The following is a 27,006-nucleotide window of genomic DNA, read 5'->3' as shown; positions in this document are numbered from 1 at the left end:
ACCCATTTATGGAATATAGGTGTAGATATAGAGAAGCGTATTGGGCATATTGAGCACCTACTTTGTAAATTGCTGGGACCCGAAGTCACCGGCCAGTTGCGGTTTAGCTTTTACGCCAAGTTGGATATACATGCTCTGTACATGTGGAATATTGAGTATATGGCTTCTAAGATAAATAAGGCTTCTCCTAAGAAAAAAAAAGGTTGAATTCTTTGAAATGATCGTATATGACAACGATGATACCCAAGCCCCTTCTGCTCATCAGCATACCTTCGTGCTTATGGCTTCTCATTGCAACTCGCAGAGGGGAGAACGATGCCTATATATAGGTATCTAATCGCTGCCATAAAGGCATAGCCTATTTTCAAATGGCTTCTTCTAGCCTTCCATCTGATGAGCTAAGATACCATGGAAAAAACACGCATGAAGTCGTAGGTGACCAGTAGGCATCGTATGGAATTCCTCTCCTGTCTCCGGGGAATCCACCCGATTGGCCACGATCCACTACTAGCCCCAAGTTGGACAACTATTCGCACTCGGAACGAGTGTCCCTATTAGGCCTTTGTCGTAAGAAGTGGCTCAGCAGCAGCCCAAGCTCTCCAGAGCTGAATCATCAGGCTATTCAGTAAATGCAAATGCTGCTTCCTCATTTGAAACACTGATGTCTACCTGTTGCGGCGTTTATGCATGTTTGTCGCATCTTGATTCCATCACTCAGGGAGGTGGGCCAAGCAAGAGCCCGAGGCTCCGATAGGGCGGCAAGGCACAGGTTCTGCTTGCAGCACAAGTGTTTATGCTCCCCTTGCATAGGCCTGGCGCTAACAAGTCTATTCTAGGCCTTTGAATGAACGCTGCAATGGTGCATGTGGTGTATATACGTGTATAGTGTTGCAGGAATGGGTAGGTGATAATCATAACCACACAGCAGTTGAACTACTTGGCGGTGCAAAGTGTAGCGCTGGATTGGAAGATTTAGTAGGCAGCGGCCTCCATTACATTAATGAACCTGGGTGCCTTCGCCTCGATAAATTATATCCAATCAAATAATCTTACTTTCATGGAAAGCGAGGCAAAGTTTTCAAATCAACCACAAGCATATTATTTACTTTAATCTCCAATGACGCCTGCCGTGCTAGGCTTCCTCTTAAAAGCAAGCCCTCAGTCCTTAGGCAGTTGCCTTTTCTCAGGCACCAAAATTAGCATTGCGCGCAGTGACAACGCTAGAGAGCTGAAAGGCGGCGGTGCAGGCGACGGCAAAGAGGGGCATTTGCGTCATTTGAGCTCCCCTAGATGGTCCCGACCCGATACCTGCAAACCACCGTCAGCGCCGCTGCTGTCGCCTCCAAATCCGCCGGGGCTATGCCTCTAAGCAGACGGGCTTATTTGTCCCCGCCTCAGCGACACGCAGCGTCGACGTACGTCCCAGAGCATCGATCGGCTTGCCTGCCAGCTTGGCTCCTGAGTCCGCCACGAAATCTCCGGCCCCCTTTGCGCCCGACCTTTTTGTACCCGAACAGAAGCCTCCCTCCCCCATAGCTGTACTATTTATTGGGGTGCTGCTGCAAAGAATTCGGCCATTGTGTGAGAGCCACCTTAGCCGGAACGCCTCTTAGTCTCCCCTGAGTTGCATGCTAACCAGCGTCGCCAGCCAGCGGAGCTTCTGGGACGCAATCCCTCTCCAACCACTCTTGACGACGACCTCCTACTCTCCATCCATCACTACGTCCGCGATAGCAGCCTCGAGATGGCGTCTCTCAACCTTTCCATAAACGGCCCCTCCATAAAGAGCAGCTACAATGCTGTTGTTGGCGGAGAAGCCTCAGCTTCCGGCTCTCCCACATACGCCCAGTGGGCGCTCTTCTCTGTCCAAGCTCCCCTAGCCAACGCCTTCCAGGACAGCGGAGCCAAGGAGAGCATTCTCAAAGTCCAGAGCACCGGCGGTACGCGACCCATTGACGAGACCTGATACTCAATGATACCTCTCGGGATAAACATGCTAATGACAGTCTAGATGGCGACCTCACTGAGCTGATTGAAGACTTCAACGAGGGTCGAATCCAATTCGCCTTTGTCAAAGTCAAGGATCCCAATTCGGGTCTTCCCAAGTTTATTCTTATCGGCTGGTGCGGAGGAGGTGTCCCCGAACGCACAAAGGGCTACTTCACAAGCCACTTGGCTGCTGTCTCCAAGATTCTTCACGGATATCATGTCCAGATTACCGCTCGCTCCGACAGCGACCTCGAGCCTGAAACTATCATGCGCAAGGTCGCCGATGCGTCTGGTGCCAAGTACTCTGCCGGATCATCCGCAGGAGCCTTCGGATCAGCTCCTCCACCTGTCAAGGCCAAGCCAGTTTTCACCCCTTCATCGTCTGCGGGGCGTCCTGTTGACCCTCTTATTGCCGCTCGATCCAAGAAAGATACTTCTGTTGATGCGGATGGCTGGGGAGCTGACGCTCCTCCAGTAACCCGAACCCAGATCGAAAAAGTTGCGCCTGCCTATCAGCCTACCAAGGTGAATCTTGCAGAGCTTACGAATCAGAAACAAGAGCCATCACGCTTCACCGGCGCACCTCGACAGGATACTCCCTCCGATGTTATTGGAGGTGGTTATCAACCCGTAGGCAAGGTAGACATTGCGGCCATCAGAGCACAGGCTCAGAAAACCGGAGATGACAGGCCCACACCCGTCAAAGGAGCATATGAGCCAGTTGGAAAAGTCGACATTGCTGCGATTAGGGCCAAAGCACAAAAGCCTGCAGCGGCAGCACCCGAAGAAGAGGAGCCAGCGCCTCAGGCCTTCTCTGATCGAGCTGCTGCGTTCTCGCAGCCAAGCGCAGGACGGTTGACTTCACTGCCCAAGCCTACCGTTGCGAAGAAATGGTCCGGAGCCTCTGCCTTTAGCGGTACCAAGGCCCCAACTCCGGGAGGGCTGGGATTCGGCGGCCCGGCTGCCCCTGCAGCTGCCCCCGTTGGAGCTGCTAGCCGGACATTCGCAGACCAAGGCGGCAAGACTCCGGCCCAGATTTGGGCTGAGAAGAAGGCCAGAGAAGGCGGAAGCATTAGTGGCATCCCCGCCGCGGCTTCTCCTGTGCCAGTCGCTCAGCAGACTACTGGAGGCTCCTCTTCCTGGAAGAGCGGCTACACGGGCAAGACTTGGGCACCAGTACAGATTGGAAGTGTCGCGCGTACAGCTCCTGAAGAGGAGCAGCAGGAGGCCGAATCCAGGGAGGCCGCTGAGGAAGAAGGCTCAGCTCCTAGTGGCGTGTCTGCGCTGAGAGATCGGTTCAAGAATACGGCTCCTATTGGAGCTGGCATTCCCCCGACGACACGAGCAGTTGAGGAAGAGTATCAGGCTCCACCACCTGTTCCGGACAACTCCAGGCCAACTGGGGGTTTCGCTCTTCCTGGTCTTCCCAGTCGACCTGCGCCTGCGGATGAAGAGGAAGAGGAGCAGGAAGATCCTTCAGCGTATCAAACCGTGGCCGAGGAGAGGGGACGCTCGCCATCGCCAATTCGTGTCGCTGCGCCCGTTGCTCGCGAGCCCGTCATTGAGCGGCCAGAGGAACGAGCACCTCCCCCTCTGCCTGTGGAAGACATTCCAGTTCCCAGAGAAGAAGAGCTTCAGGACGAGCAGGAGGCTGGTCATGTCGCACGAGCAGCGGCGAGCGCAGTGGCCGAGCAGACTTTCGAGCACGCGCCTCATGTAGCCGATAGCCAGGATCAGCAAGGTGGAAAGCGCGCTATTGTGCAATATGACTACGAGAAGGCTGAGGATAACGAGATTGACTTGGTCGAGGGCGAGTATGTAACCAACATCGACATGGTCGACGAAGATTGGTGGATGGGAACCAACGCAAGGGGAGAGAGCGGCTTGTTCCCCAGCAACTACGTAGAGATTGTTGAGGGCGAAGAGGCTGCACCAGCTCCCCCGGCCGCCCCCGTTGCCGCAGAGCCGGCACCAGCACCAGCAGCTCCGCCAGCAGCGCCAGCCGCTGCCGCCGTGGGCCCAACAGCCACTGCGCTGTATGATTATGAGGCTGCAGAGGATAACGGTAAGCCCCTGAAAAATTCCGAGTGAATGATGTCATATGAGATAGATGGCTAACTTTTGTGGCAGAACTGAGTTTCCCTGAGGATGCTACCGTCACAAACTTGGAGTTCCCTGACGAGGACTGGTGGTTCGGTCACTACGGCGGCCACTCAGGTCTTTTCCCTGCCAACTACGTGAAGCTCGACGAGTAGAGAGCTTGAAATGCCTGGGTGGAGAAGGACTGAAAGAGAGAGCGAAAGGAAATAAGTGAACAATGTAGATGTACAAACAAATAAACAATCATGTTATATGCCTATTGACGCTAGCAAACGAGTCTCTTTCACATAGACGAGGAAGTTTTAGCTAGGAAGATGGAAGAAGCAAAAGAGGTTTCTTTTTTAACATGTGATAGGGGGCTTAAAGCTAGAATCAGCATCAATGTCCAATCAAGTCATTTTTGAAGATTTTGGAAGCAATACTGCATCTTATTCTTATTGACAGTCATATGAAAGTTCTGGCCATATAATAATGTCGGATAGAAGAGTAGACAATGTCGTTGTTTAAAATCAGATGCAAATGCATTAACATTGAAGTTGAAAAAATAAAATTCGAAAAATTGAGGAAGTGAGGAAGTGAGGAAATGGGATAAACAAAGGAATCATGGTTGGTATTTAAGTATCTATAGATAATGAAGAAGCTTTCTCGCACTTCTACGTCATCTGCTCCTCGAAATACACTCCTAATTTAAAATAACAGGAAGAGTGGCCACCTGATATATTTCCTTTTTGTATAAGAAGAAAAATTGAAGGGGTATGAAAAGATAAAGTAAAAAATAAAAACAGGACACGTTATTATTCCAATTTTTGAGAGTCCACAACAAGTAAAACAATACCACAGCCGGTCGTCTTCGTGTTAAAGCATTGCGCTGGTAAACAAAGCCCGGCGCTACATTCCATCTCCAAGCGTGACCAAAAAGGAGCAAAAGGTCGTCTTTCGTTTCCTTTTTGGTTATTTGCTTTTAACCTTTCCCCTCTCCCACACTAGACATTATTTCCTTTTCTCTTTTCGTAACAGCTCTGATGTGTGGTTTTGTTTGTTTAGAAGAAGCATTCGCAAAGATCGATACTGTGTTTGTCGCATTAGCAAATGGGCAGGAGTGGTAGAAAGAAAGGTCACATACCAGCACTCGCAACCCTCTTCCACGGCGCAACAACAGCACAGAGCGGCGATACAGGCCATCAAGCAGCCCTGGTCACCACCGCGACCGCGCTGAGCCTCAGGGGCAGGAGGACCTTGCTGGTACTGCATAGGCTGTTGGCCCTGCGGATAGCCCTGCTGAGGATAGCCCTGGGGAGGATATTGGCCCTGAAATTGACCCTGAGGAGGTCCGTAGGCCTATAAGATGAAAGAACGCGTCTCGTTAGCGAATCAATCATTAACTCGGAGGCACGCGCATTTCATTTATTCAATTGCTGGATCGCGACACCGATTGCTGAACTCTTCGTTCAATCAGGGAGGTGTTCTCGAATTCAGGGACGGCAATCGGTTCGCGATCTCGCTTTGATATGCATTTTGAAGTTTGAAATGGAAGGAAGGATCATTATTTACATTTTGAGGTTGCTGAGGGTAGCCCTGCTGATGGTAGCCCTGGGGAGGACCCTGTTGATAGTACTCTTGGCTGGACATTGTTGTTGATGGTATGTTTTCAGATCGCGCAGCGATGATATGGAGAAGAAATTAAAGTGAAAGTCGAAGAGAGAGTAGCGTTGGAGAAAAGAAGGTTAAAAAGAAGTATTGGAACGAGAGTAGCAGAGTACTATGAATGGTATGGGTTCAGAAATACGGGAGGGATGCAAGGTTGGCGATTAAAAGGCGGGCTGCAGATGGAAATAAAGATTAGCGGGTTACAGCATTTAAGTGGCCTGAAGTGGGTAAGGTAGGGAGGCTGTGTGGCAGCTGTAGCTGTTGCTGAGCTGGTGCTCCATAGCAGCGGCACATGAAATTGGGCCACTGCGACGCTATGCTACAGCGCTAAATAAGAGTAGCCCCGGCTGGCAATGCGCTGCTGTCAAAGTGCTGTGCTGGGGCTGGACAGATACCGAGACAGCACCCTTACTGGCTCAAGCGTATCGTCAAGCATCATTTGACGTCCCAGCTAGAAGGGACAAAAGGCACCAGCCCGTGTTGCGCGGTTGAGGATCCTGGCTCAGGATGAAGCTCGTCAAGGCCGGGGTGGTCAATGCCAGACGGGGATTGTTTGAGGAGCGGATGCGTGCTGGTGGGGCCCAGGCATGGGAGAAGGGCAGACGAGAATGAGATGAGGATGACGGATTACTTATTGCTGGGTATTCTTACATGGAGGACAACGAGAGCCCAATCAAGCAATTAATGCTGTCAACGAGACGCAGAGCAGAGCAGAGAGAGAGGCTGAGTGCGTGGTGTCGTGGGTTCCCTCTTTGGGGGAGCAGAGTAAAGCTTGGGGTAGCACCAAATCTATAGGACGAGAAAGGGGCAAAAGGAGGCTTGTGTCCGTGTAATCGAGCGTATGAGCGGCAGCCGTGTGAGCCAAAGAGGGAAGTGGGAAATGAAGAACGGCACAAGCACCTTATATCGCGAGCGCTGGGATTTTCCAACGCCTCAAACTCGACGGCATGCGCAAATCCAACTCGATACACTAAGCGTCTTCAAGTCTCGTCTCGCTACTATATTAGCATCACTGCGAACGAATCCATCAGCCACACCCACCTTTTCTTCCCTCTCGCCATCATCGCCGCTTGATTCTTTGGACAACCGCAGCAGAGGCCTGCGACGTGCCGCGATTCCGGCCAAGCGTCAACCCCAACGATCCTACCCAAACCCCTGTCGCATCAGCTGCCATTGGCTCGGCACCGATGCGCTGACGAGGCTGTGTGTGGCGACACTGTTTTCACTGCAAAGGGAGGATGCAAGGGCGCAGGGAGAAGAGCTGCGGCGGCAGCTTTACGTGTGGTGGTGCGCTGGCGTGTTCGTTGCGTGGACGTGGCGTAGCAGCGGCTCGGCGTTCGCCTTGGCTACCACACCAAGTTTTTTTTACTTCCACCAACGGGCACTAATCGCCATGGATAAATGGAAATAGCATCCATAGATAGGCGAGCACTTTACCATCTACAGTAGTGTCGGCACTAACTCGTGACACTAGCAGTAATATGCTCTGCAGCTACTTGGACACGACGAGAAGAAAAAGAGTTCACACGTTCTTCAGTTGTTGCTCCGCACCGACGAGGTGGAGCTGCTAACAAGATGAACTTATGTAGGGCCGTACGGGAGCAGGTGACATGCCGGTACTCGGGCCTCGATATTCTAACCGCACCGCCTCCATGGCGTGGAGTGTCGTTTCTCGGTCCAATTTTTGACTGCCGGTTCTCTTGGTCGGGATTATTCGTCTCTCCTGGTGGAGTATGCTTTGTACTTCCCGGCGCAGTGTTACTGACATGGGATGCCGATTGATGAACGAGGTCTGTCTGTTTCAGCATGAGACTCGTGCATATGTAATAGGACGACTCTTTTATCAAATATCGCGCAATCATACCTTGCTATATTTAGCAAAGTTATGGTTGTCTACCAGGGATCACAAACTTATTATTTGGGGTCCAATTCATCTCATCTACTTAGATCTACTTCATCTACTAGATCTGTTTCATCTACCTGGATCAAATTCATCTACCTGGATCTACGTCATCCACTATATTTACTTCATCTACCTTAATCACGCCGAGCAGGCCATTAGGTACTCAACAATGTCATCTCTATTGACATATACTCTTCTATAACTGCACTAACAGTCTCGGACAAGCTTCTAACTACTCATTTACTCTCTTCCTTTAAGACGCTCTTGCTCCAAAAGCCTTCCGGATCCATACCAAGCAACAGTATTGCTTGATGACCTTTTAATCCCTCTTGCTCCAGAAGCCAATGTTCCGTGCCCATGTCTAGCAACAGTTTTCTTTGATGGCCATTCGATATCTCTTTCACATTTCTGACAGACCTGGTAGAGAACGGAATCGCAGATTTAGATCCGCTTCTGTCATAAAGATGCTGAAGCTCTGAGCCCTTCACATCCGCTGTTGAATAGCTAATATTCAACCCCAGCCCAGATTATCCGTCGCCGGATACCAGCAGTGATAGATGGCTTGACTCGTCGATGAATTGCCCAGGAAACCCGTGCAAAGAGTGATGCCTGTCTGATGATACAGCCCAGTGACAGCAATGCCGTTGGAATTCTCGCAGTCAATTCTCACCAGTGTCATCAATGCGTTATTCAGGCCAGGGTAGCCTAGGTGTGAGAAAGCAATCTGCTCATTCATTTTGGAGGTCGCACAGTGGCTGGACAGGCGTGCGCGGCTCATCACTCATCAAAGGCCACGGCATGCCTTGGCTGTATGCCGAAAATAACAAGACGAATATAGTAGATGAACTGTATTCAAAAGTAGCAAGCAGCAGTAAACACGCTTCCTATCTTTATCATCCAAAACCTCTCTGCATTGGTATATCGTGGAGTAGTTTCTCAGCGGGCCAAATGCGTTTTTTACCTGATAGGTTATAGCAGAAGTCGGAACAGTGCTATAAATGGGCGCCGTCATGGAACATCAGTAGAGGAAATTAGATATATCATCAATTTCTTAGCATATTCCTCGTACCATGGAGACCATTAGAAATAGATACGCGGCTGTCCAAGCAATAGGCGACGTTTACTTCATCTCCGTGTGAACAAGTTAGAGACCTCATTAAACGGGATTAAATAAGAAAAAAGAGAGCAAGATGTTTTTTTTTTTTTTTTTAAAGAATTGGGCTTTTCTCTTCTCTCTTTTTTTACCATGAGTGGCTGTTGCCAAGGGCAGCTGTAGCTTCTTTCCTTCCATTGTTCAAATATCTAAGTCCATCATCGCATGTATTCGCACCTAGACTCGACTCTTATTTTATTTCAGCTTCTTTTTTTCCCCATAAGCCATTTCTACCGTAGCCATCATTCAGTGGCCAACCAAGGCATTGTCTGAATTAATTAAAAACAGCACGTTTGAAGCGGATCCTATTGTCCTAGGCCCAGCAAACGGTCGTGATCATCTTACACTTCACCGAAACAACGCTTCCGATTTCGCTCGCCCCAACAGATGTTATAAGTCGCCATTGAACGCCTGCATTGAATCACAAAACGTCCCTTCTTGACCGCTCGCCCCTCGATATGCATCTCCCTTTCTGCCTCTTGTTTCAAATTCGTTATGCATGGCAGTGAATCTTCTATATAGATGGTGTCCGGAAATCTTCTCAGCGATATGGCTCTTCCCAACTTACCTATTTTAACCCCCTTCTGCCTGCGATCAAAAATTTCACAGGACTATCCAACTACCTACGTTGCGCTCACTCTCGAAGCCTCAAGATAGCCTGGCTTTTTACAGCTATTCGACTATTTCTCGTGAGGCGTTGAATCTCCCTTGTCAGCTGCGAATCTATTCTGACTTTTTGCTGCTAGTTGTTCCAGCTTCAAACGACAACACCATATATCCATCGCTACTACTGCCATAACTCTGAATAGAGCCATATTTACGAAGATCAAATCTCCTCGTTCTGGGGACAAATTACTCGAAAGATGCCAATTCCCGTTGGTGAAGAACGCTATTCTTCTCAGGATATAGGCAATAGGCGAGTTGCGGATCCAAACTTGCAGCTTGCCCCCTGCTCTGTCGACCCTATGGAGAAACACCACACAATCATCGCCATCCCTGAGTCTCGGCCATCCGGGGATTCCGTGCCAAGAGCCAATGCCGTCTTAGCCAACAAAACACTTCTGCCAAGCTTTGATACTGCTCACCACGGTTGGGATGCCTCCAACGTATCCACTGCCAAGTGCGACCTCTGCCACAAACAGCGCTGCGGGACTCTACAAAAGTGCCGTGTCTGCAAACTATCAATTTGCCAAGAATGCTGTGTCGCTGGCCGCTTGCAGAATGATCGGAGGCACTCGATAGATGCTACAGCCGTCAGTTGGGATGTTCCACCGAACTCTCGTAAACGAAAGAATCGAGCTCAAGACACCAATGAAGACCCGCCAACTACGGTTAATAGACAACGAGCTGTGGCTAGCACAAGACGAAAGTATGAGCAATGGGCAGCTGAAGACTCAACGGAGACTTCAATCTCTTCAACCGTGGACAATAGCCCAGCAGCCAAATATGCCTCAGTTCCTAAAACTCAGATTAAAGAGCAAATCTCAGGTATAGAATATGACTACGGCAGTCCTATGGAGCCACGACTCTCCGTAGCACCAATATCACACTACTCTTCTGCCAGCTACACTCAATATACGGACGCAATCTCGTCAAAGAATCCTTCTCAAGATGCGCGAGACACAATCAGTCTTGGCTATAGGAGGCTTCCGCTAATCGAAGAGTCTAGAGACAACCATGAACAAAATTGGGCTCCTCTTGACGATAGAGATCATCCCGTATCTTCAAATTCAAACTTGATATCTAGATACCCTGTCTCTACAACGAGTAGACTTTCTCAAGATTCCGCGCCTCGACCTATTCTTCCTCCAATTTCGTTCTTGGCCTCGGAAAAGCGTTGGCGGCACCATCAGCCTGCTGAGGTTCTTCGGACTAGTTTGGACTTCGCTAATCGGTTGGAAGACTTTCTACACCATCATCAGCAACCTGTTACCAGCGAAATGTGGCCGCAGCATGATCATGTCAGTTCCCTGGGTATTAGGCTTGCTGACACAGCCCGCATGAAGCAAATGTCTAGCTCTCCCTCGATACCGTTAGACAGATGCCTCCGTAATGAGATTCAGAACGAGTGGGATTCTCATGAATTCATAGCCACAGATCGTGATGCCGGTCGCCGGTATCGGCATATTCTTGCAGCTGCGTACTTTGCCAGTACTTGCCTCGGCCTTTCGCCGCAGGCCAATGCCGCACGAGAATGGCTGCGTGAGAAAGAATGCGACTTGCGCGAGATGGGTTATGAGCCTACAAAGTCAGTCCCACTGATGAACTTTCTCCAAGAGACTGGAGTTTGGTATCTGAGACAAGTTCAACGGTAGTGAACGAAAAGGGGGGAAGCCGGATGACGTAGCGTTTTTCTTTCCTCTCTTTATCCTTTCTCTCTTTCATTTGTTTGTCTTTCTTACATTTTCGTACTTTTTATTTAATTAATTTCTGTGCGGAGAGGGTATCGAGAAAAGCATCCAGCATAGAGCAGCCATGAGTTACTTTGATAGAACGCTTGGTTATTCCACGAGAGACGACGATGTATTTGTCTAAATTTGTAAAAGTAGTAACGTATCGAGTTGATATAGAAACAATAAAAAATTCACAATTTTCCACAGGATACATAACCATGGGTAAAGGAGTTTGATGGATAAGATTAATGACGAGAAACTTTTGTATCTTCTTATATCCATTGCCAGCAAGCCACCTTGCTCCTGAAATGAGATCAAATCTAGCCTATACATCCATCATAAAAATACTGCCGTTTTTAAGAAAACCAGCTCACTCATTAAAAAGTGAATAACAAAGAAACACCATATGTAGTCAGGTATTTGAAACCACCCCCTATATTTACTCCTCAGCCTCCTCCTCAACCTCCTCCACTTCCTCCTCGACATCATCCTCATCGAAGCTGCCAGCAGGGACCTGGTACAGTCTGAGGATAGACTTGTTGGGGTCCTTGACGAGGACGAACTTGCCCTCCTCACGCTTGAGGCACATGTCGGCAATGGTGCGGACGATACCCCAACCGTTGGAGAGGGACAGGTTCATCTGGTTGGCGAAGTCGCGGGGCTTCCAGCCAATAACGCCGAGAATAACGTGCTTATCGTTGGTTCGGGGGCTGGCACGGGAGACGAATCTGTTTTGGGAAAATGGTTAGTTATGCTGAAAGAAAGAAGTTAGATAATAAAAAGGAATAGTATGCATACCCGAGCTTCATAACGTCAGACTTGGACAGGATGCTCTGCACAGTCCATCGGGCCAGCTTGCAGCTGTTGTTCTTCATTTCGGTAGTAACAACGGCACCACGCTGGGCGACGAGCTTCGTCCGCCAGTCGAGAGCACCTCCGCTGCCCTGGGCACGGCTGTCGAACTCGTTGAGGGCCTTGATGGTGACCAGCTGGTCCTCGCCGCTGATGGCGTTCTTCTGGACGGCATCGACCTCGGTACGGACAATCAGGTAGACAGGCTCCTCCTCGTTGGTGGAGAGATCGAATCTCCTGTACTTGTAGGCCTTGCTGGCAGGAGGATCGGTGTCATCGGAGGAGTCGTGGAAGGGGTTGGCGTGGGCCATCTGAACCTTGGTCGAGTCGTTCTCGGTCACGACCTGGTTGGCGAAGTTGTGGTTGATGTAGGTGGCCTCCTCGGCGAGGGCAGGGGGCTGGTTGATGACGTCCTTGCCACCGTCGGCAGCCTCCAGGGGAGCGTCGGCGGCGTTCTCGTTGACGGTCACCATATCCAAGTTGGAGTTGTCACGCTTGTCAAGGAAGATCTTGTTGCCCTGGCGAACGATGACAATGTCCCAGGGGTAGATAGAGCGAGTAGAGCACATAAGCATGGAGAGAATGCTGTCAGTGGCGAAGATGGTGGCCTCGTTCTTCTCGGCGTACTCCTGGATGACGGGATCAGAGGAGGTGGTGACATTGTAGGCGGCACGGTCAATAGCCGTGAGTTTCCTCTCGGTGCCCTTGACAGGCTGCTTGTCGTAGGAGCGGTCGTAGTAGTAAAGGAAACCGTAGTCGTCCAGGTCCTCGCCATCATCAGCATCGAGGTTAAGCTTGGAGAGGCGGTTGAAGTCGATCTCCTCGAGAAGCTCCCAGTCGGCCTTGATGTTGATGGAAGCATCACGGTTGCGAGCAGGCTTGTCATAATCCTTCCAGCCGAAACGACGTCCACCGCGGGCACCAGCACCGCCTCGTCCGCCACGCTCGTAGCCGTAGCCCTGTCGGCCACCGGGGGCACGCTGGAACTGACCTCCTCGTCCACCGCGGGTGTCACCACGGCCGCCGCGCTGGCCTCGGCCACGAGTGAAAACGGCACCGCGACCAAATCTTGACTTGGTCGAGTCTCTGGTGTTGCTGACGACGGAAAAGCTGGTCTCGTCCTCGGCGGGAGGGGCATTGAAAACAACAGCGTGGCCGGTGCCATAAACTTGCTGGTCTGGTTTTTTTTCGAATCTCTCGTCAGCAACATCCAAAAACTAGTATCAAAAAGGCCACTGTACCTCTGTATTGGCGGCTGTACTGCAGACGTCCACCACGTTCACGGTCCTTGCCCTCAGCAGTCCAATCGGCCATGCGTCCCAGCTTGTCTCCCTTGGAGAAAGGCGCATAGGGAACGCCGTCCAGGGTGATTTCGGTGGTTACTGAAGGGCCCCAGCCATCTCCTGGCGGGCAGCTCTCGCAAATCTTGACATAATCCAGTGACTGAGCCATCTTGACTGGATTTTCGGAATTCTCTCCTATTTTCGGACGTTCACTCAAATGATGAACGCAGAGAACCGGGGTAGAGAAAGAGAGAGATGCTTTCCCTTTGCTCGTGATGATTCGTTCGTCCGGCTTGCGATGAATTTGGTTTCCAACATTGAATCGAAATTGTGGTGGGGGGTGGGGCAGCCTAACGAGAAAAGTTCCAAGCCCCGCGCCACCAGCTGCCAGTTCCTGCACCGCCACTTGGTTTTTTTTGTGTGTTATCTTATCGCTGCATAAGCCACAAATCTCCAGTGAGTGCTCAGTCGACGTTTACTTGAGAAGGTATCGCATGAGAGAGACATCATTAACTTTTCCCGAATCTTTAAAATCCTAAGATGTAATCTTCGCTTATACAGGTAGATAGAAAATATAGATCTGCCATAGAGTGACAAGTACTCAAAATTGTTTACATTAGTGACTCAAAACGTGTATATATGTACATCGTAACTGCATAACAGCAAAGCCAATACCACCATTAGACATGGACGCAACCAAGATGCGTCCTGGAATCTCTTTACACAAATACATAAACCTTCATTAAAAAAGAAGAAAGGATCCAATATGATGGCTTCGCGCCAAGAAAGGGTAGAGAGAGGATGGCAGAGAGCGAGAGGGAGGGAGGAAGAGAGGGAGAGAGTGAAGTGGAGGGAACACCAATAAGTGGAAATCAAAACACCATTGCTTCTGGGCGACCAGAGAAAATATTCTCTAGCGCATCCCGCAATTCAAACTCCTCCATGACAGCGCCAAAACTGTTGCTCACAATTAGTACACCAAAAACCATGGCAGCAGCAGCAGTTGTCAGTCGCAAAAGACAAACTTACCCATAACATCTGACTTTCCGTAATAACTCCTCTGAAAGCTTTTCCAAATCGCCCGGAGCCAATTCGTTGAACCTGGAATGCGATGTAACCATTCTCCATGCCATGACCGGAGTAACCTCGCCGTCTAGGTTGAGCTGTTTGCTGAGGTCTAGGAGCGTGGTCAGATCGGCTTTGGTGAGCTCCCATGTACCTTGTGTTTCAAGCTCTCCACCGTGGTCGTGCGTGTGTTTACTGCCGAAAGGAGTGTCTGGGGTCAGCTCTTGAAACGGCGCGGGAGGGCAAGACGCCATCAAGGCATGGCCACACGGAGCACCGTCAGCGTCGCTCGCTCTGTCAACCAGGAATGGCATGTGTGCCATGCAAGGCTTTTCGAGCCTACAAGATCCCTCGACAAAAGTCGCAACCGTTAGCATACCGACCCTTGCGCATCAAGTCCCGACAGTTTGGCTCGCGTGGCTGTGAAGTGGCAACCCCGTGGAGGTCACTGCGGGGGAGGTGAAAGATATGCCTTCGAGGAGGAGTTCTCGTACGTTAAGACGAAGTCAATACCAGCCTGCTCAAGATCAACCCCGTTCCCGGCAGGTGACGGCTGGCGGTTCTCCGGCGACATTGACATGCCGGTTGAGTGCGACATGCCGGCAGGCGAGAAGCCACCCTGGGAGCCGGGCGCAAAGCTGTTGCCCGAAGCACTTACACTCATTGCCTGAGTAGCACTGATGCCCGAATCGTCTACACCACTCAGCTTTGGGAGCTGAATGCCCCTCTGGATAAGGACTTCTTTGAGTTGCTTGTTCTCATCGCACAGCTTCTGCTTATCCAGAGAGATTGTGCTAAAGACTTCTTTCAATCTAATGACTTCATCTTCTAGTGCTTTGATGTATAGCTCCTTTCTCTCGCGGTGGGTTCTACAGATCGCAAACAGCGAATTAGATTTGCACTTTGCCGCCTCTATTGCCTCGTAGGACAAGAGATACTTACCGTTGAGCTTGCCGGTTGAGTTCTTGCCGCCTGGTCAGGGCAGGCTTGCTGTCTGGCTTTGGTCCACGTCGCTTGGGGGGATTACCGGCTGTCAAAAAAAGAAACGGTAATTAGTCAGTCGGTCCTGTCAATGCCGTCGGGAATATGCCTTGTCGGGATATCTTACTGCGGGTGACTTTTTTGTCCGATAGGTTTTTGAAAAAGTTGAGGTTCAAGGAAGAGAGGACACCCTTGTCAGCGCCTTCTGTCGAGGCCTGGGAGGCGCCTCCTTCAATCTGATCCGGAGACAGCGATGACATGGTAGCTCGCGATGATTCGGACGATGTATGGGTAAACGTAGAGAGGGCCCAATGGGCTTGCGGTAGGGCGCGAGAGTGTTAAAATACTATTGCCGACTGCGACGGGTCAGCCACCGTGCGACGTGAGATTCCGAGAAGGTTGCAGCCACAGTGTGGCAAAATAGAAAGCCGAAATTGGACTCTGCGCCTTCTGGGGAGTAGGTAAGAGCGTACCGTCAAGGGGGATCCAGGAGTCGTCTCAGTGCAAGCAGTCACGGCTGCGCGATTGCAGATTGTGCTGTCGATGGTGGTGAGGATGCAAGTGAAGATACAGCGCAGAAAGGCGGACGTTCCGTTTTGGCTCCAAAGTAACGGCGGTTGCGTGTATATACTAAGCAGCGCCGTTCGCGGTGATAGGGCGAGAGCTTCCGCACCCACCGTAGACGATATGCTAACTGGAGGAGCTGCACTGTCTGCTTAGGAGCTGTCGGATCTTGGAGAAATTTGCTGAAGGACAGCACAAAAGGCAATTGGTGAAGTTCTGAAGGTGTTGTGAGATGGTAGCCACAGAGGGGTTCCTGATGGCGAAAGCAGTTGATTGCTTCAATTCTCAGCAGCTGGGACTCGGTCTGCGTGAATGGATACTAATAGGATTGAAATGCAGAGTGCGAGACACAGCGGGGTTCTTGAGCTCTCTGGGCGTCGAGGGTCCTAAAAGACGGGGTTCGCTAGGGGCGATTAGCACTGGATCCTGGCAAAACTAGACGAGCTGGTGGAGAGCGCCAACCGGACCACTATATTCGTGCGAGAACGTGCGATCTTACATCCGATGGGCTACGGGTACCTCGCTCGAAAGGATCGTGAGGCCGTGCTCAGCCTTGCTTGGAAGTGAAGATGTCCCGAAACCGAATCAACATCTAATTGCGCGGGTCCCCGTCTCGGGTCGTGCAGATCATAAACAAGAGGGAGTAATAAGACTTTGTTTTAGAGACGCATCCGGCCTGGCACATGTACCTACCTATGCGAGTATCGCTGTGATGCCGTACTACCCGTGCGTATCTGGCTGAGCAGGTTTGATCGTTGATTGCTCAGATACGCAATCTCAGAGTTATATACAAAAAGCAATTCTCAAATGGGCTGATTCTCAAATCAAGGTTCCCCATTCCATGTCGCAGAAACCCGAAGAGCGAGAGGCAAAGGCCGCCAAGCTCACAAAGCCACTTCTTGCATCAAGTCGAGATAACCGAACTCAAGAATTTGCTGAGCCCACGCGCGACGGCTTGCGCTAAAAATTCAAAACTTCCTTCAGGCGCCAATAGGCTTGCCTGTACGAGTAATACTGCCGTGCCTTGCTTACCATCCTCAAATCTATCTGCCGGAGTCTGCTACTGTTCTTAGTCCGTAAGCACTGCTGGACGGCGGCTCGCCATGGTGGAACGCAACATTGGGCAATTTCACCCGCAGCGGACATAAATTGCATTTGTGAAACAATGATTCAGCCATTAAGCAGTCAAGCCTGATTGATGATTGTTGAAGGCCACTTGTGTATCAAAACATAAAATACAGTACTATCTTCTTAATATAGGGGTTGTGCTTCGAAGTCCGTACCCCAAGTCCATGCTCAACTTAATAGTGCAGTATCACATTGGTACCTTTAATGCCCGAGATCCTGCTTGTTAGCAGCCGTCCTGAGCCAACATAGTCTCACCCTCCCTTCAGTATCAGTATCAATGCCCGAGATAGGTAGTAGAAGCCGCTGCTAATGTCCCATAAATAACATCGCCATTGAAGTTATTGGTATTGATTGGTAGAAGCTGCAACAGCTACAATGTACCGAATACTTACTATGCCCTGCCGCGGACCTGTGGCATTGCGTCATGTGGACCGACGGTCTGACCACCAGGATCCGTCTCAATTATTACAATCCAGACTCTTGGATATGAGGCACGTCCTTAAAGAGGAAATTGTGATAATAGATCCCGCATCAGGACTTGTGCTCAGTGGTTGCTGGCTGTGCTGCTGCCGCTGCTAGCTGCGTTTTCTAATAATACGACTACTCACATGTCGCTAATCAGACATGTCCGCGGCCTTGGCTTGACGGCGCCTTGGCTGGTGTACTTGCTGCTGGCAGACGTAGCGCTCTCGCTGATGCTGCCGTTCAAGGCGCTGGCCCCTGAACTTGTCTACGACCTGTCGTCTCGCATCGCCGGCTCGGTCTGGCGGTGGATTCAGCTCATCTTCGAATACGCCAATGGCGCCCAGATCGAGTGCTCTGGTGACGACATCCCGGCGGGCGAATCTGCCATCGTCGTTTGCAACCACCTGGCCTGGTCCGACTTCTATATGATTCAGGCCCTGGCGATACGCAAGGGCATGCTGGGGCGCTGCCGCTACTTTGCCAAGCGCCAGCTACGGCTCGTGCCCTTCCTGGGCTGGGGCCTCTGGGCCATGGGTATGCCAATGGTGAGCCGGAGTTGGCTCAAGGACAAGTCAGAGCTCGATCGTGCCTTTGCTGGCCTAGTTTCCATGAGGCTTCCGACCTGTAAGTCGTTCATCCCTCGCAGAACCGCGGCAACGATGGGGCGTGCTCTCGTCAGTGCGGGCTTATATACTTCAAAGGGTAAGTGTTGATCCAGGTATAGGGCTCATTAGCTTCAGCGAAGCTACTCGCTTCAGCCAGCAGAAATACCAAGAGTCGGAGGCATGGTGCAAGAAGACCTATCGGCCCCATCCCATGCATCTCCTGTACCCCCGCACCAAGGGCTTCATCGCCACGGTCCAGCACCTCCGCAGGGCACCGCATATCAAGGCTGTGTACGACTTGGCCATCTTTTACCGTCGAGGCAATGAATTCCAAGAGGCCCCAACAATGTGGGACACACTGAGCATTCCGAGACTGAGCAAGGAGGCCGGCTTCCAATTCCACGTACACGTTCGCCGGTTTCCGATTGAGAGCCTGCCGCACACTGACGCTGAGTTGGCCAGCTGGCTGGAGCAACGGTGGATTGAAAAGGGGGAGTGGCTTGAAGCTCAGAGGCAGAAGTGCCTCGCCTCTTGATGCATCTTGCAGGGAAGTGCCATGTTGGACTGAGAGTAGTATTTCTGGTGTCTATCTGCACATAAGACGACTATTCTTTACAGGGTTCTAGGATGGCCATTGAATTCGTTTCAGCTCTCGAGAGAATTTATGTGTATATCTGTATATAATCCGTCTAGTTTAATATATATTTACAAAGTGTGGTGTACGGGTTTGAGTAAGGTTAATATCTAGGTAGTTCATACTATATACGGTAATGTCGTTGGTAGTGTTGGAATAGGAATAGAAAAATAGAAAACGGTCATGGCGAGGACGCACATGAGAGATTCTAGAATCATCTCGTGGCAGAGCATGCGCACTATGCTGCATGTACTTGGCTATTCATACCCAAATAGACACTTATACGAAGTGCAGTTAGAGCTAATTGTATCATGGGTTCCTTGAGCATGCAAGCTGGGTTAAAAAAAGATATGGTAATCGATTCTTGTGATATGCATCCCGCGGATGCGCTACCGCCCGTTCGAGACGTATCTTTGCTGCAGAGCTAACACACGGTGCGAGTATCGACACGTATTGCTCTGCTTCTAACGCTAACAATATGGGTGGGAGGCAAGCAGCCATTGAGCTTGAGCTCCAGCTCGAGCTAAGACGGAGCAAAGGTGGGAAGAGGAGGAAACTACCCCAAGATGCGGAGGAGAGAGAGTTGGGCGGCAGATCCAATCCAAGCCCGCGCTGCCAATCTAGACGCTCCCACCAATTTGCTCAGGCTTTCGGTGATTCTTCTGGAGCTCCCGCGTTTGTGCAAACGAAGATGCCTGGTTGGTGCAACTGTAACCGTTCTAGATGAATTCTTTCCGACGCGGTCCAGGCCCAAGCCCAAAGCCCCACGATTTGTCCCGTTTCCTCGCGCCATTCAGCGTGATTGCTGCGACCCGGCACATCCTCCTTGCCTGGACTACTGTATGCCGGCGCATGAATGCATGGCCGTTGCTATCACAACCATCACCGGCCACCCACACCCTCTGCAAAACCCGGCTAGGCTTGGGGTAGTTGGCCTAGTGATGCTGCGACGCCGTAATGATATCAGAAGCAGTGCCGGTACAGTGTCGATTGGGCCAAACGGCATGCTACCCGCGTTCCGTTATTAATGCCATGACTATATTGAATGTGCAAAAGCAAACCACCCGCTTACGTGACGTGGCGTGGTCGCAGAAACCGCATGCATGTCGGGATGCCGTGCCATCCCCCAAACCAGCCCTTATGCAGGCCGATCAGAGAGAGCGGGCGCAGTTTGTAGGGGACCGCGAGAAATTTTCTCTGCTCTGCGTTGCTGCTTGCTGAGAGCTTCTCCCAGGCGCTGCTGAACGCACGGGGGCCGTCCCAGAGCCTCCCGAAGGGCCCCTCCAAGGCCGCTAAGGCTTCTCCCGTTAGGCCCTCACTGTGCAGCGCCGTGCAGCTGCAGCGCCCATCTGCGCTATGCCTGCGCTGTGGCCCAGCAGAGTTTAGAGGCGCCGCCGCAGAGGGTTGGATCAGGCGGGTAAAGGGCCAGAGGAGATGGTGTGTCGTGATTGGCCCACGGGCTGCGTGCCCCCCGCTTAATGTGTCATGGGGAGGAGAGGACGCGACCATGGCCTTTTTTCTGCTTGGCCAGAGATACTCCGTTTGGCCTGGGGCCTGGCAGAGGCGGTTGGTACCTCGATTAACAATTGGACTGAGCCATCGTGAAACGAACCACTCCCGACTGAGCTGACTGGCATCCGACCTGCCGCCTTGTGTGTCCAGCGATTGCTGCTCCTGAGAACGTCCGCCGCCTGTTCGACTTCAGTAATAACTCAACGTCTGTGGTTTAGCACAATTCAGCTGCCTTCACCGGTTCGTCTGTCTACTCGGTCTTGGCTGTCGAGCTTGGTCAGGGTGCTGCGTCTGCCTGGGGCCTGGGATTGCCTGCCCGGCATCCTGTTATTTTTTTTTTTTTTACTCAGCATTCTTCAACGACCCAACGCAACGCCCAGCTTACCCTGCTATCGAGCATACGTCCCCGCGCCAGCAACAACGAGATAGCGAGCGAGAGAGAGGCGGCTGTGAGCCTACGCCGGCGGTCTTCAGTCATGTATCCGAGCTTGATGGGTCTGTAGTTCTGGCTGCCTCGCCAGACCCCGAGTCTCTCTACATACCAAACCCCAGCTCCCCCACCATCACCGCTGTCTTTGCCGAAATCGTTGCTGCCAATAGCTTCCCGCCGGCTCTTGCGTACACTGGGCGCTTCAGCAGCCCCGGCGCTGCCCTCTCCTCGCCGCCATGGACAAGCCATCCACTCCCGCCATCGTCTCGCTGGCCCCGCCGGCCGTCTCGTCGCTACGAGCTTCGCAGGCCACGGCCATGGCAAGATCCATCAGCCAGGACATCCGGGAAGAACGCGAAGAACTGCGCGAGGCCGCCGAGCAGACGCTGAATGCGATTGCCTACCTCAACCTCGATGGCACCATCAAATGGGTTAGTCCCTCGTGGGCTGATGTCGTTGGCACAACGGTCAAGTCGGTCGAAGGCGTCCCCATTTCCGATTTGATAGCCAGCGAAAATAAGAGTGTCTTTACAGATGTGGTTGATTCGATGAAGAGGGACGACTCCAAGAGCCACAGGGTCCGCTTCTCCGTCATCTTGGGGCCCCTCTCAAAACTGCGGTCGTTGGACATTATCGGGGCTCTCGATTCACCAGATGTCCCACCGACGGAGATGGCCGACCTTGAAGCACAGGGCATCATGGTATATGACAGCGTATCGGGAGGTGAAAGCCATGTAGGTTTTTCTTTGGCCTGGAGCGGGCGAACAAGAGACTCTTTTCTCGTCTGCTTCTCATATTTAATTTATAATTTGTTGACTGTTTAATGATCTAGACAATGTGGATGATTCGTCCGTGGATACCCCATGAAGTTCAAATCGACCTCCCTGCCGTGATTGTCGACTCCCTAGGCTCAGGGGTCGAAATCCTCGCTGGCATTCTCACCCGCATTGCTGAAGCCGCAAGCGAGGAATCAGAGGAGCCAGAACCTCCGCCGCCAGTTCTTTGTCGCATCTGCGAGCGCCAGATACCACCTTGGTGGTTCGAAAAGCACACCGACCTGTGTCTACAAGAACACCGGGCTGAAATGGATGTGCAAATGGCTCAAGAGAGCCTAAGCGAACATAGAAACGCCATCGTCAGGGTCCTTGACGCACTAGAGACACGCAAAAGCCGATCTCTATCCGGCGATTCACCTAATCTTCCGGTGGCCGAATATAAGGGCCAGCCCATTGGCCCTCCGCCCTCAGCACAGTCATCCCCGGGCACTTCACTGGCTCGCTCACGAGAGAGACCTGGCGGATTTGGACATGCTAGAGCCCGCTCCTTTGCCATTCGTAGGCCGCAAGCCCGTATCGTGGAGCTCCTGCTGGACCTATGCGATACCGCCATCGAAATTAGCTGTCCAGGGATCAAGGAGAGTTCTTCATTGCAAGGCCACTGGGAATTACGCACCCAGTCGCCTCAATCAGAGTCAAGGATCTCACAAGTACTTCAATGGCAATCACCAAGTTCAAACACTCTTGAGCAAGAACAAGGCCTAGCGTTGCTCTGCGAAGATACCGAAAAAGCCGCCCGGACAAAGGTGGATGCTGTCTTTCGTCATCGACAGATTATTGAATATGCAGAGAGAATCCGGATTGAGTTTGCGGTTCTAGTGCAAGACTGCATTGATGAGGCGACCAGGAAAGCTGCTCGCATTGCTGAGGGAAGGTTTAGTGATTCCAGCGATGAAGACGAGCTCGATGAGCAGCTGCAAGACACTGAAGATATTGACGCGAGAAGTGAACTAGAAGAACCACAGAGCCGTACTGGTGACGAACAATTTGAACACTCCATTACAAGCCCTTCTGCCCTGGCAGCCGCTCTTCGCCAGGTGGATATGTCTGGAGGGCTTGGTCGATCTCGCCCGACGTCGTTTGTGGGATCTACTAGATCCAGCAGCCCCAGAGAGTGCCCAACTCCACGATCCCACCCGGGAGGATTGACCATTTTGAACCAGTCTCGAGACTCGCGCCGGGGATCCACTCTCCCGGTCGAGAGTGACATTGGCGAGAGCGAGGGAAGTTTGCGATCATCCTCGGTGGCTTCCCGAGGTCCTCACAGGACTGAGTCCCCCATTTCTGACTTTGGCGACCTACGGCGTGCGGCCAGCTCCAGAAGGCATAGACGGAGCTTGATCATACCAGAAACGTCCTCCCCCCGACGACAAGAATCTCCGTCGCGGATGATGACACAGCCTTCCTCTCCTCTCCGAATCAAGGCTCGAGTGATACCCCTGGGCCACGAAGGGATTGTTTCTCCCGAAGCGTCACCAATGTTCCCAAGCAGCGAGTTTAGCTCTCCAGTTACCCACCCATCCAGACACCATAGAAGACAATCGTCCGCAGCCATTTCAGATTTCGTTATGAAGCCACCGCCGTCTCCGCGTCTCAATGCCAATATCCAGCCACCTCCCCAGCCACGATCGTCACAGCCGTCGATTAAGGATTTTGAGATTATCAAACCCATCAGCAAAGGAGCCTTTGGCAGTGTTTATCTTTCAAAGAAGAAGTCAACTGGGGAATATTTCGCCATCAAGGTATTGAAAAAGGCGGACATGGTTGCCAAAAATCAGGTTGGAAATGTCAAAGCGGAGCGTGCTATTATGATGTGGCAGGGGCAAAGCGATTTTGTTGCAAAGCTGTACTGGACGTTTTCCAGCAAAGATTATCTATATCTTGTTATGGAGTATCTCAACGGAGGCGACTGTGCGTCTCTCATCAAGGTACTCGGCGGCCTTCCTGAAGATTGGGTCAAAAAATATCTGGGAGAGGTTGTCTTGGGAGTAGAGCATCTCCATGAGAGGGGGGTTATTCACCGAGACCTTAAGCCTGATAACCTGTTGATTGATCAAAAGGGCCATTTGAAACTGACCGATTTTGGGCTTTCACGAATGGGCTTGGTAGGTCGACAGAAGAGAGCTTTGAACAGCGAACACGCCGATTCTACCCCAGATTTGCTCAAACAGGGTCCCTTTGTTCGGTCCACATCAATGGCATCTTCTCGATCAACTTCTCTCGATGTTCAGGGCCACTCCCCGGGTGCAACTCCCCAAATGACTCCAGATCCCGGCGGCCCATGGCAGCCGTCATACTTCAGCCTCGGCCCCGCGCAACAGCCAGATCCACGCCGCATTTCGAATAGCCATCGAAGCGATAGCGGTGGGAGTGAGACATTGAGCCGCATGCTTACAACTTTCTCCGTCCATGACCCCGATGCCGGCTCTCAGCCGCCGAGCGCAAGGTTGTTCTTAGATGAAGATGCTGTAATTCATGCTTCGCCAGACCTAGCACCGTATCAATCTAATACCAGGACTAGCATGGATAGCCACAGTAGAGGCTCCCTCCCTCCGCCGGGTATGGTGCCACCCCCTATGGCATTATTCGACCCGGAGGATACAAATCGACGTTTCGTCGGAACCCCAGACTATCTAGCCCCAGAAACTATCAAGGGTGATAAGCAAGATGAGACAAGTGATTGGTGGTCCGTCGGATGTATCTTGTTTGAGTTTCTATACGGCATCCCGCCATTCCATGCTGGTGAGGCTGAGCAAGTATTTGAAAATATATTGGCACGAAAGATTCAGTGGCCGGACGAAGCAGACTGCGAGCCTGTATCTGATGAGGCGAAAGATCTGATCAATAAGCTGTTATGTATGGATCCACCTCTGCGCTTGGGATCTAATCGCGAGGATAAATTCGCTTCGGGCGGCGAAGAAATACGTAGCCATCCTTGGTTTGGGGGCGTCAATTGGGACAGCCTATTGGAAGATGAGGCACAGTTTGTTCCTCAGCCAGAGAACCCTGAAGATACAGAATACTTTGATGCGAGAGGTGCTGTCCTCCACTCGTTTGTAGAGGAGATTGAAGACCAGACGTCACCGCAATCGTCAACAGCCGGGTCCAGTGAATACCCAGATAGACCTCACGATGCCCTTTCACGAGTCCGCTCGCAGGTGAACTCGATGGGAAGAAAGCTGATGCCACTACATATCCCTCCTCACGTGCGAGACCTAAAGTCGCGGAGACTGAGTGAGCCCATTGCTGCCGATGACTTTGGTAGCTTCTCTTTCAAGAATCTTCCAGTGCTGGAAAAGGCCAACAAGGACGTAATTCAGAAGCTTCGCGCGGAGGCACTGGCGGTCCAGAGCAAGCAAACCTCTGTTAGCCCCGGAGGGCTCGGCGGAGGCATGCCATCTCCAGCACCTTCTCTTGAAGGCAGCCCTGTAGTAGCAACTCACGTCCAAAGGACTTTGTCCAACGCAAAGGCCGGCGGTCGCCCACAATCCCCGTCTGGTATTAGCCTCGCAACTGCGTCTCCTAACAGGATCTCTCAGGTTTCACAGCCTTCACAGCCGTCATCTCCTTTGATGAATTCCTTCATAGCCGGACATGGACCGCCAGATGGCCGTAGAAAGGCATCAAGCAATTCTTCCAGCTTGTCTTACCAGTCAACTTCATCTTCTCTGCAGCCAAATGCCCCCATTGATGTACCAAAAGTACCTCCCAGCCTACAAAGAGCTGCAACATCCGCAGCTGCGTCGCCAGTAAAGCCTCGTGGTGGAGGAGGCACTGCACCACCTCCGCTAGCGTTATCTCCAGGAAAGGTGTTGTCAACACCTGTCCGACAAGGAAGCACGTCTTCAACAAGCCGGTCTAGGTCCTTGACTGTAGGGTCGCAAGAAGCTAGCCCTATTGCAACGGATATGCTCCAGCATCACCACCGCAACCGTCGAAGCCAAGTATTTGATATGTCCCCTTCATCATCTGATAACGAAGGGGATAAGCATAACGCCCTCTTGAGGGTACAGAGGCGCCGACAAAGCTCACGACGGCTTTCCCAGATTGCCTTTGATAGCGGCCCGACGTTCCGACCTCTGGATGTGCTTATATGCGAAGACCATCCTGTGTCGCGAATGGTGATGGAGAAACTGTTGGAAAAGCTACGATGCCGCACCATTTCCGTGGCTAATGGGTCGGAAGCAGTGCGATTCTCGATGAGCGAAATCAAATTTGACATCATCTTTATTGAATACAGGCTCCCACAGATCAACGGAGTTGACGTGGCTCGTATGATACGAGAGACTAAGAATGCCAACTCGCACACGCCAATTGTAGCCATTACAGCCTATCTAAAGGAGCTGCAGGCGCCACACCACTTTGACTCTCTGATCGAGAAACCCATCAGCTCGTCGAAGCTGTCAGAGGTGCTCAGAAGCCTTTGCCAGTGGCAGCCTGAATCCCCCCACAGGCCACCCCTGACATCCATTACAGCGGCTATTCCGCTTAATCTCAGAAGGGCACACCCGCGCCAAATGGATGACAGTCCAACGTCGAGCATCTCTGCCTTTATAGGACGACATAGTTCAGCCATGGTGTCAAGTCGAGAGGATTCCATCGCATCTAGCAACTTCGATTCAGAATCCTATACTACAGAAGACATCCCTGTAGTCATCAGCCGCAAGGCGACTGGCGACTGGGAAGACAGCGGCGGCCTCGGAATCAGCGACATTGACGCAACACTTGGGGACAATCCAACCAAAAGCACGCCCTCGCTCGTGTGGCAGCAGTCGGCACCAGCACATCTAGAAGTCATGTCACGCGGCTTAGATAATCGACTCAAGATCAAGCATGATGTCTTTGACAAGAAAGCTTCAGAAGGCACAGAGTCGGCAGATGACGAAGACGAAGAGCTTGATGGCAGGAGAGACATGCAGCTTCGGCGAGGGAGCAAGGCTATCATTGGGAAAAGTACGCTGCCGAGTTCCAAGCTAGGCATTGAAATGATGCGAGCGGATAGTCACGATAGCGTCACATTATCAGACAGTACATCCGAAGCTGTAACGCAGGTAGCAACAACGCCCTCCCTGGAGCTGGAAAGGCAGCTAGTTGGCATGCCTCCCGACTTGGCAGCGGTGCAGAGTACGCCAAGCAAGACAGATGTAGCTGGGGCTGAGTCAGAAGATGCATTTGTTCCTGGGAGCGCTGAAGCAACTCCAAGGCCGCCTGCAGCTGTGCCTGATGCAGACAGGGGCAGCGGAAATACAGTGGTAAAAATCCAACTAGATGGAGAAGACGAGACAACGCCACGATCTCTGGGGAAATAGGAATGACAAGTATTTCCCCTTGTTGCTTTCCGCTTTTAACGATTATCATGTATTCGTTTCATTCTTTTATCATTTATCTTCAATTCACATTTTTCTTCTCCGAGCCCGCCGGAGGAAAATGTTGTTTTTTTCCCTTACCACGCCTCCTTTTTTCTCC

The 27,006-nt window shown here is 51.6% G+C and overlaps 7 protein-coding genes across 7 annotated transcripts; 4 read left to right on the top strand and 3 right to left on the bottom strand.

Moving 5' to 3' along the window:
- The first annotated feature begins 1,557 nt into the window (after window positions 1–1,557).
- Window positions 1,558–4,711, top strand: GGI43DRAFT_40281 (drebrin-like protein). Its single transcript, XM_083205722.1, has 3 exons — window positions 1,558–1,940; window positions 2,012–4,054; window positions 4,120–4,711. The coding sequence occupies exons 1-3, from the start codon at window positions 1,745–1,747 to the stop codon at window positions 4,242–4,244; spliced, it is 2,364 nt and encodes a 787-aa protein (XP_083066761.1). The 5' UTR covers window positions 1,558–1,744; the 3' UTR covers window positions 4,245–4,711.
- On the bottom strand, window positions 4,605–6,376 carry GGI43DRAFT_40315 (uncharacterized protein). The gene is made up of 4 exons (XM_083205762.1): window positions 6,368–6,376; window positions 5,641–5,909; window positions 5,213–5,427; window positions 4,605–5,157 (listed from the first exon to the last, which is right to left on the bottom strand). The coding sequence occupies exons 2-4, from the start codon at window positions 5,716–5,718 to the stop codon at window positions 5,130–5,132; spliced, it is 321 nt and encodes a 106-aa protein (XP_083066760.1). The 5' UTR covers window positions 5,719–5,909; window positions 6,368–6,376; the 3' UTR covers window positions 4,605–5,129.
- A 2,535-nt stretch (window positions 6,377–8,911) lies between these two features.
- GGI43DRAFT_427391 (uncharacterized protein) lies at window positions 8,912–11,157 on the top strand. Its single transcript, XM_083208796.1, has one exon. It carries the CDS (start codon window positions 9,656–9,658, stop codon window positions 11,105–11,107), a length of 1,452 nt encoding a protein of 483 aa, XP_083066759.1. The 5' UTR covers window positions 8,912–9,655; the 3' UTR covers window positions 11,108–11,157.
- Window positions 11,158–11,514: 357 nt separating this feature from the next.
- On the bottom strand, window positions 11,515–13,797 carry GGI43DRAFT_39963 (eukaryotic translation initiation factor 3 subunit D). Its single transcript, XM_083205366.1, has 3 exons — window positions 13,279–13,797; window positions 11,984–13,214; window positions 11,515–11,913 (listed from the first exon to the last, which is right to left on the bottom strand). Exons 1-3 carry the CDS (start codon window positions 13,487–13,489, stop codon window positions 11,625–11,627), a joined length of 1,731 nt encoding a protein of 576 aa, XP_083066758.1. The 5' UTR covers window positions 13,490–13,797; the 3' UTR covers window positions 11,515–11,624.
- Window positions 13,798–13,895: 98 nt separating this feature from the next.
- Window positions 13,896–16,334, bottom strand: GGI43DRAFT_392185 (bZIP transcription factor). The gene is made up of 5 exons (XM_083204530.1): window positions 15,494–16,334; window positions 15,328–15,415; window positions 14,880–15,254; window positions 14,350–14,724; window positions 13,896–14,277 (listed from the first exon to the last, which is right to left on the bottom strand). Exons 1-5 carry the CDS (start codon window positions 15,624–15,626, stop codon window positions 14,193–14,195), a joined length of 1,056 nt encoding a protein of 351 aa, XP_083066757.1. The 5' UTR covers window positions 15,627–16,334; the 3' UTR covers window positions 13,896–14,192.
- A 684-nt stretch (window positions 16,335–17,018) lies between these two features.
- Window positions 17,019–18,996, top strand: GGI43DRAFT_39987 (lysophospholipid acyltransferase family protein). Its single transcript, XM_083205391.1, has 2 exons — window positions 17,019–18,147; window positions 18,248–18,996. The coding sequence occupies exons 1-2, from the start codon at window positions 17,667–17,669 to the stop codon at window positions 18,661–18,663; spliced, it is 897 nt and encodes a 298-aa protein (XP_083066756.1). The 5' UTR covers window positions 17,019–17,666; the 3' UTR covers window positions 18,664–18,996.
- A 1,351-nt stretch (window positions 18,997–20,347) lies between these two features.
- GGI43DRAFT_39990 (protein kinase RIM15) lies at window positions 20,348–27,006 on the top strand. Its single transcript, XM_083205398.1, has 2 exons — window positions 20,348–21,438; window positions 21,537–27,006. The coding sequence occupies exons 1-2, from the start codon at window positions 20,941–20,943 to the stop codon at window positions 26,847–26,849; spliced, it is 5,811 nt and encodes a 1,936-aa protein (XP_083066755.1). The 5' UTR covers window positions 20,348–20,940; the 3' UTR covers window positions 26,850–27,006.

The sequence above is a fragment of the Trichoderma evansii genome, assembly GCF_050947405.1.
Source record: "Trichoderma evansii strain SZMC 28006 chromosome Unknown GGI43scaffold_1, whole genome shotgun sequence".
Lineage (NCBI taxonomy): Eukaryota > Fungi > Ascomycota > Sordariomycetes > Hypocreales > Hypocreaceae > Trichoderma > Trichoderma evansii.
The sequence above is the reverse complement of the archived record's forward strand: the minus strand, read 5'-3'. Positions and strand labels throughout refer to the sequence as shown.

Bases quoted from the DNA above. Each gene is read 5' to 3' on its own strand.
- GGI43DRAFT_427391 (XM_083208796.1), top strand. From the start codon at position 9,656: ATGCCAATTCCCGTTGGTGAAGAACGCTATTCTTCTCAGGATATAGGC.
- GGI43DRAFT_392185 (XM_083204530.1), bottom strand. From the start codon at position 15,626: ATGTCATCGCTGTCTCCGGATCAGATTGAAGGAGGCGCCTCCCAGGCC. The intron at 15,255-15,327 runs GTAAGTATCTCT...TGCGATCTGTAG, and splicing joins CTCAACCGGCAAGCTCAACG to AACCCACCGCGAGAGAAAGG. The intron at 14,725-14,879 runs GTACGAGAACTC...GGGATCTTGTAG, and splicing joins GGTATTGACTTCGTCTTAAC to GCTCGAAAAGCCTTGCATGG.
- GGI43DRAFT_39963 (XM_083205366.1), bottom strand. From the start codon at position 13,489: ATGGCTCAGTCACTGGATTATGTCAAGATTTGCGAGAGCTGCCCGCCA. The intron at 13,215-13,278 runs GTACAGTGGCCT...AAAAAAAACCAG, and splicing joins GTACAGCCGCCAATACAGAG to ACCAGCAAGTTTATGGCACC. The intron at 11,914-11,983 runs GTATGCATACTA...TTCCCAAAACAG, and splicing joins TCTGACGTTATGAAGCTCGG to ATTCGTCTCCCGTGCCAGCC.
- GGI43DRAFT_39990 (XM_083205398.1), top strand. From the start codon at position 20,941: ATGGACAAGCCATCCACTCCCGCCATCGTCTCGCTGGCCCCGCCGGCC. The intron at 21,439-21,536 runs GTAGGTTTTTCT...TTAATGATCTAG, and splicing joins TATCGGGAGGTGAAAGCCAT to ACAATGTGGATGATTCGTCC.
- GGI43DRAFT_40315 (XM_083205762.1), bottom strand. From the start codon at position 5,718: ATGTCCAGCCAAGAGTACTATCAACAGGGTCCTCCCCAGGGCTACCAT. The intron at 5,428-5,640 runs GTAAATAATGAT...TTCATCTTATAG, and splicing joins ACCCTCAGCAACCTCAAAAT to GCCTACGGACCTCCTCAGGG. The intron at 5,158-5,212 runs GTATGTGACCTT...CGACAAACACAG, and splicing joins GAAGAGGGTTGCGAGTGCTG to TATCGATCTTTGCGAATGCT.
- GGI43DRAFT_40281 (XM_083205722.1), top strand. From the start codon at position 1,745: ATGGCGTCTCTCAACCTTTCCATAAACGGCCCCTCCATAAAGAGCAGC. The intron at 1,941-2,011 runs GTACGCGACCCA...ATGACAGTCTAG, and splicing joins CAAAGTCCAGAGCACCGGCG to ATGGCGACCTCACTGAGCTG. The intron at 4,055-4,119 runs GTAAGCCCCTGA...CTTTTGTGGCAG, and splicing joins TGAGGCTGCAGAGGATAACG to AACTGAGTTTCCCTGAGGAT.
- GGI43DRAFT_39987 (XM_083205391.1), top strand. From the start codon at position 17,667: ATGTCGCTAATCAGACATGTCCGCGGCCTTGGCTTGACGGCGCCTTGG. The intron at 18,148-18,247 runs GTAAGTCGTTCA...ATCCAGGTATAG, and splicing joins TTCCATGAGGCTTCCGACCT to GGCTCATTAGCTTCAGCGAA.